Source organism: Galleria mellonella, unplaced genomic scaffold (assembly GCF_026898425.1).
Source record: "Galleria mellonella isolate WM207_F2 unplaced genomic scaffold, CSIRO_AGI_GalMel_v1 utg1812, whole genome shotgun sequence".
In the NCBI taxonomy this organism is placed as follows: Eukaryota; Metazoa; Arthropoda; class Insecta; order Lepidoptera; family Pyralidae; genus Galleria; species Galleria mellonella.
The window spans coordinates 115458-122954 of NW_026442022.1; the positions used below are offsets into that span (position 1 = coordinate 115458).

The following is a 7497-nucleotide window of genomic DNA, read 5'->3' on the forward strand; positions in this document are numbered from 1 at the left end:
AAGGAAAGATAAAATAAAAAAAAAAGTAAATCGTATGGTTGCCTCCTTTCTTTTTAGGCAAATATAATTAGTAAAAAGAGGATGTAAAATACATCATCAGTTGCTGTTCTTGACAGTTCATAGAAAATGTTATACGCCCATATAATCCTACCAAATTCAGATACAACCTGCTTGCAACTTTCTACATAAACTTTTCTACAAAAATTTTCGATATAAAAATACATTTCTTAAACAGTGTCAAGTATATAATCTAGTAATGTAAAATTTGTTATTGACATGTTTTGTAGTAGTAAGTAAGAAGTATATAGTATTATATTATCTGTGGTAGTATTAATGTATCCACGACGGGAACGGCAAAGGAACTAAGCTGTACAACCTGATGTTCAGTGTGAATTTTTATTTTGATGTTTGGCAACATCGATATCCTTAATCGATTAGTTAAAAAATATATATATATATAAATTCTTCTACAGTTAGATTATCCTTTTGGTATTTTGGGTAATCAGTTTCATTCATTTTTTATTACATAACATGATTACTACCTAATCTATAAACTACTTAAATGCATTTTTTTTCTACAATATTAACGGTTAAGTGCTAATATACTCATAATACATAATATTAGTTTTAGTTTTACTAATTGCACAGCAGAGGTCGTGCCAACCGTCGGTTGCTTCAGTAATATTAACTTCAAATCGCTTTGCGGGGGAAACACTAACAATAATTGTTAATTGATTTTAATCTACACTATCAAATTTATAAATAGGTACCTATGTATGCTTAGCAAATTTAAAAAAAGTAGCTCAGGAAGAAAAATTGACAATAATAGGTATTATAATAACAGTTTTATGTTTCATTGCTAACAATATAAATACACCTTCATTACTAGTCATGTAATATATGTATTTTTACAAACTTTTATTATTATTACTTGTATTCCAAAAAAATTTCAAAAGTACCTAACCAATTTTTAAAATACATTCACCTATATTAGCAGTAACACGGGCAATATATTAAGATTGGCCGTAACCGATGCAAGTCGTTAGTATATTAAAAAAAAAAACAATTATACTTATGGTCACTAGATGGAAAGTGGTAACCGTTGCTTATAGATATGAATAGAACCAAGGACATATCAGTATATACTGTGGCGCTCTTAATACCTCTTTTGCCTTGCCATTCCTGAGTGTTATCTTTATTAAATATTGATTAAATTGTTACAACTGTAATTTCACTGATATATCCCACATTTCAAACTGAAACATAGCCTTGCGAGCATAGCTGCTTCACAATAAAAATATGAGTAGGACAGAATATTAATTCACACACAGGGCTCTGACTACTTTATTTAATCAAGTATCTCTCTATCGTCTATAAAAAAATAGGTTTTTTTTTTTTTTTATATCATCAAGGTGACAAACGAGCATATAGTCAGTCTGATGGCAAACAATCACTATAATCTATACCTATGGACACATGTAACATCAGGCATAGCACGTGCACGTTTTAGACCCGGAAAAAACCATATTCTTTTTGAAAACTTCCATACAGTAATCTCTCTAACTACAGTACATTTTTAACTGAAAATGGAATGGTTACCCCGTCTGCGCTAATGGTATGCACTGACAAGAGCCACCAATGAGGAATGATAGATAATGATGATACCAAATCATTTAGCCCATCATAACAAAGTAAACAAGGGGGAACCGCATGGCGGTAGACTTGATAGTATCCTATCGATGCTTGCTAACAATTAACTTTTTATTATAATACAATGGTAAACCCGCCTGCGCTATCGGCTGTCAGTTCCTATTACTAACAATACCTTTCTCCCAAATGGAATGGTATCCCCGATTGTGTTGTGGTGTGTCGATGTAGCATTACTATTATTTTATGCCACATTAGGTATGTCGCATAAACTGGCTGGGTTAATGATAGGTGAAGATAAACTCAGTTGGCTCATAGTGACAAATTTACTAGCACAATGGTTTAAGGGCAAGCGAATCGATAAATAAAATCGTCATCAGTAATGAGTGCATAAGAATACATTAGAATCGTTACAAGTCTTATGGAGTCGCACTGCATGGAGGTAAATCACTAGCTATTTCATAATTGAATAAATCCTTGGCTATATACTCTTTGGAATAAATAAAAAAAGTTCCAGGTTCATCATTATATTTTAAAGGTCAAAATACATTTTCTTACAACTTGTAACAGTTCAATCATACTTAATTACAATTTAGAACATGTTATTTCAGTACAAAATGTCACAAAAAAAAAAAAAGATACAAAATGCTGTAAATAATTATTAAAACAGCTTTGAGCTTACAAACAAACTAGTAAAAAGTTGCGCCTGTCATTACATTTGAGTAAAATTATATTACACCAGCTCCTGTGGAGTGTGACTTTGTACAGATCAGCACCTGCTTAATATTTCAGTAACTGGTAGCAAGATAATTTTAACAGAGCATGAAATAATTGTACAATTTTTAGTAGAATAAAATGTCCCATCAACAAACCAAGAAGTCAAACTTAATTCTAATACAATCATATTTAAATCTCCTTAATCCTAGAATAGTTCTAATCCTTATAAACTAGCAGTAAGTCCGGACCAACAGTTTTCTGTAATCACTCCACACTCCACTGTCCTGTTCAACATCACTATCTTGAAGACAACTATGTTTACCAATCAGGTGATGAATATTAGAAGCTGGTTGCATCACGTCCGGAATCAAATGCAGTATGAAATGTATCAGATATACCTGCAATTATAATTACATATGTGTCAAAAGCTACAATTGTTTTATTTAACAATACCTACACCGACTTATATAACTGGTCAGTACGACCAGTTGTTATAAGAATGGCAACATTATTATCAATTAGCAAAAACAATGAAATTTCCAATATTTCTGAACTAGAAGTATCCCATGGCTTACATCATGTGACATTGAATAAAGAGCTATAAATGCAAAAAATATTGTTAAAATCTGACCAGTTGACTGAAGAGAGTAGCATGTTCAAATACAAATTTTTCCTTTTTATATATTAGTACACATGATTATTTAAAAAGTGACTCCCTATTATTCTTGTTTTTATTATTAAAAATTATTGTGTAAAATGAAAGTGGTTAAAAAGTGACTGTTGAATGAACTAAAATAGTCATAAGATGGAATATTTCATTTTCACCTAATGGTTAGCTGGTAGGGAATGCCATATGGCAATAAACTCTGCATTTGTACAAAGTTTTATTGTGCAATAAAGAATAAATAAATATTTAGAATTATTAGTATATAGATGTTGATCAATTTAAGCCATGTAATATAATTACACTCATGGTTTATTAATAAATAAGTATATATAATTTAATAGGTTCCTTAGACACAGCCTTAACCAATATGGGGACCATAGTTAAGCAATTCTGTAACTTTATTTTGAATAAAGATTATTATTATTATAATTCAAATGTAACTAACCTTAATTAGACGGGTGCTCCTGGACCTCCCTTTTTCCCAATGAGTGACTTGTGTATGTGTGGAATGACACCACCTCCTGCAATGGTGGCTTTGATCAGACTGTCAAGTTCCTCATCTCCTCGGATGGCAAGCTGCAAGTGACGGGGTGTGATACGTTTCACCTTGAGATCCTTAGAAGCATTGCCTGCCAACTCCAGCACCTGGTCATGAAACATTTCATATTAAAGATCCTTGACAAGTAAAGCATTTGGATGTTGTAGTATGGGCATTATATTGGAAGATTTATAAAGGTGAATATAATTATAGAACTTAATATTCAATTGTACAGATATGGATTGTAAACATTCTTAGTATATTATTACATCATTCTTATTTTCTGTCTAATAGTATTAGTACTTATCATTATTAAGCAATATTCTGGCCATTGAAGAATAATTACTACGACAAGATTTTAACAGATAATAATGTCCAGAATCTGTGGAAAATTATTAAAAGTGCATGAAATAATGTTTATGTCATAAGTCTCATCATTTATAATTCATAACAGACTGAAGTAACAGTATCCAAACATATAATTTATACTGAAAATGATGTAATGAGGAGAATGCCATTAATTCTGTGGGTCATATTCAGCAGATAATGTTTCATACCTGACAGTAGTATTCTTAAATACTATATTTCCTACATGAAATAGTTAATAATAACAATAAATACTACTGGACATATTACACAGTATTGCATCTTCAATTAACCAAAGCTTATTTATAATAAACATAGGCATACTTAAGGGGGAGCCGGGTGGGATATGTTTGACACAGAATGAAGTGTGGAACTTTTAGCTATGAGTAAAAACATCTCAGACTACATAATGGCCTTTTTTAAGAAACCAGACCCCCACCCCCTGGAATATAGGCTTAAAGACACAGATGATTACAAACACTTTTTTAAAGTATTAGTACATATACATTAACAATAAAAATACCCTGAAGATCAGTAATACACATGAATAAAATTGTATTATGTTGGAATTGAACCTAGAACCATTTGAAGAACCAAAATAAATCTAAGTATTTTGAACTTTGATGACAAAAATTTAGAAATTTGGAAAGCAAAATACAAAGTAGATAGATACAAATTTGTAAATAAGTAGTAAATATATGGAGAAATTTTTCTATAAATGTTTTAGCTTTGTAAAATCATGTAGCAATATTTACATATTCACTGAAAATTGTCCGGAAATAGTGATGTCAATTACGAGGACTCCGCAACGAACGCTCACATGTATTATTAATAAGCAATAAATGATTTTGGTGTTTTAATCTAAGCTAATAAGTTTGATATAGCGAGTAACAAAATTGTTTACTAAATAACTATATCAACAATTTTTCCCGCCAAATTGGATTACAGTATAACAAACATTTCTGATAACTAAAAACTAAAATAAGGTGAACCTTACGAAAATGAACATAATAAAGATTTTAAAGAAGTAGGCCAATGTATAGTGATTTTCCAAAATTATCAGTATTTCATGTAATTGCGATAGAACAGCAGCCGCCATATTGATAGGGCGTCGCGTACTTACTTCAGCCGTGAGATATTCCAGAATAGCTGCAGAATAAACAGCCGCCGTAGCTCCAACACGACCATGGCTCGTGGTTCTGTTTTTAAGATGTCTATGAATTCTTCCCACGGGGAACTGAAAAATATTGATATATCAGACCTCTTATTGATTATTTCCCCCAGAACAATGTTGAACTGTGGCCGCCATAATAGAGAGGTCATGCGTATTATTAAATTTTATGAAATACTGTTATCACTTGTTAATCACAATAATTTCGATTTGTAAATTCCTAAAATAAATAAAGAAAGTTTTAAAACATACCTGTAATCCTGCTCGCGCTGATCTGGATACAGCTTTCGCCTTGGCTTTGCCTGAATCTTTGCCCGCTTTACCACCAGCCTAAAATTATCGAAAAATCCCATTAATTTTCGTCCTACAGAGCTGAAACTTCGCTAGTAGGTTTATTACATCACTAGGCAACAAAACACATATTTAAAACTTCACTATATTCAATATATTTCACGAAATCTTGCAAAACTCACCATTTTGAAACGTGTAAGTAACAATCACTATTAGTGTGAGGAAACCAACACAGGAAAGGCGGCAAGGTAAATCAACTACACACAAAGATGGTAGCGCCGCTGCCGCGCAACGCTTACAGGTTGACCAACCGTACTTAAACGGAAATGTCGTAAAACAGGCAACGCTGATCAAAAGTCCACCAATCAGTGTCAGTAAAAATGGCGGTCAGCACTGTGCTGCCAAGCTACTGGTGGAGATAATGTGAACTAAATTATTGTCCGTAAGCGTTTCGTTTTACGTGCGTACCTAGGCACAGTAGTAAGGTGATGTTATACATATTAATTATTACTTAATATTATGCAATTTTTTATTACTTTTTATTTTGTCTTCTCTTTGTATTATAAACGTGTATTTTTTTAAAATGAAAATGTGAAATGGTAACTCAATGTTTAAACTAGCTAAAATAGTAATAGTTCTAAGAACGATGAAAAAAGCCATAAGTTTGGGCGTTTTCGGTTTAAATTAAAATTTTATTTTAATCTATTGTGTAAATCTTACTGACTTCAAAACCTTCTTAATACTACTATCTCTCCTTTATTCCGGTTTTGGCACGATTTACAATATTTGTTTGTGTAATTTTTAAACTGTTGAACACATTTTAGTAAGGCTGATATTTTAGCGTGTGTCAAAATACTACACTAATATTCTTTAAGATTTTAAAATAAATGGCTTGTAAAATATATTTTATTTTTAACATAAAAGCCTGAGTTTCCTTTCGTCTGAAGTTCCTGAGCCTTTCGTCTGAGATATTAAGTTTGGATATATGATGTCGTGGACTTTTTTATGAAACGATGATTTTATTTATTTAAAATTGTACATATTAATTATTAAAAATATATATTTACCAAAATATAATAAATAGTTTATAGCACTCAGGGATAATGTACCTTTCTAATAATGAAAGAATTTTCGAAATCGGACGAGTATTATAGTATCGAAGATTACACCGAACATCCAAACTTACTAAATTTACCACTTTATAATATTAACTAGCGATCCGCCCCGGCTTCGCACGGGTGCGCATTACATCACATCACATTAGAAACCTTTAGAATTATCAATGTTTCTCTACTATATTATGCATGACACATTATAAACCTTCTTCTTGAATCTTTATATGCATAGTACATGCATATATCAATATCTATTAAAAAAAAAAAACGCTTTTAACGCGTTTTTTTCTGTTGCGTAGTTTTAAAGATCTAAGCATACATAGGGACAGACAGACGGGAAGCGACTTAGTTTTATATTATGTAGTGATGATAGTGATATATGCATGTTTGTATACATTAGTATCTTTATAATGGTACGTTGCCTGCCCTTTGTTCTTTTCTCAATGTCCTCTACCCAAAGGTTGTTTAGAAGAGATTGCTTAACGATAAGGCCGCCTTTTGTATCACTTCTCATTTATATTTACTGTATGTATTATTTATTTACTTGGTGTAAATAACTAAATAAGCAGCAGTTGCCGTTACTCATAACTTGTTTAAATGAGATGATCATGAGTCCCGACTGTTTTCGGTCACGGCGACCGCTTCGACTGCGTTATTATTAATTTATTTGTTTGCATAGGGGGCTGTTGTCCCTCAAACCTCAAAACCTCAAAATAATGATAGGGACAATAATGGGCCATTGTCCATTAAACAAACATTTATACACACACACACACACACACACATTGTTAGGAATGGAGATTGACACCCCTATTGTTAGCAACATACCTTATTAGGTCGACCTCCACGTGGTTCCCCCTGGAAACCATCGTGAACAATTCTTATTGAATTTGTCACGATGGGCTAACTGACCTGCTTCATCCTCACCTATCATCCTTCACTGGTGCCCCGCCGGTGTATACCGAAAGCGCGGGTGGGGTTACCA

The 7497-nt window shown here is 32.3% G+C and overlaps 1 protein-coding gene across 1 annotated transcript; it reads right to left on the reverse strand.

Moving 5' to 3' along the window:
- Window positions 1-2158: 2158 nt before the first annotated feature.
- On the reverse strand, window positions 2159-5737 carry LOC113518755 (histone H2A.V). Its single transcript, XM_026903729.3, has 5 exons — window positions 5580-5737; window positions 5359-5436; window positions 5059-5172; window positions 3477-3676; window positions 2159-2762 (listed from the first exon to the last, which is right to left on the reverse strand). Exons 1-4 carry the CDS (start codon window positions 5580-5582, stop codon window positions 3482-3484), a joined length of 390 nt encoding a protein of 129 aa, XP_026759530.1. The 5' UTR covers window positions 5583-5737; the 3' UTR covers window positions 2159-2762; window positions 3477-3481.
- Between the last annotated feature and the right edge of the window lie 1760 nt (window positions 5738-7497).

Bases quoted from the DNA above. Each gene is read 5' to 3' on its own strand.
- LOC113518755 (XM_026903729.3), bottom strand. The intron at 5,173-5,358 runs GTATGTTTTAAA...AATATTTTTCAG, and splicing joins CAGCGCGAGCAGGATTACAG to TTCCCCGTGGGAAGAATTCA. The intron at 3,677-5,058 runs GTAAGTACGCGA...TTTCATGACCAG, and splicing joins TGGAATATCTCACGGCTGAA to GTGCTGGAGTTGGCAGGCAA.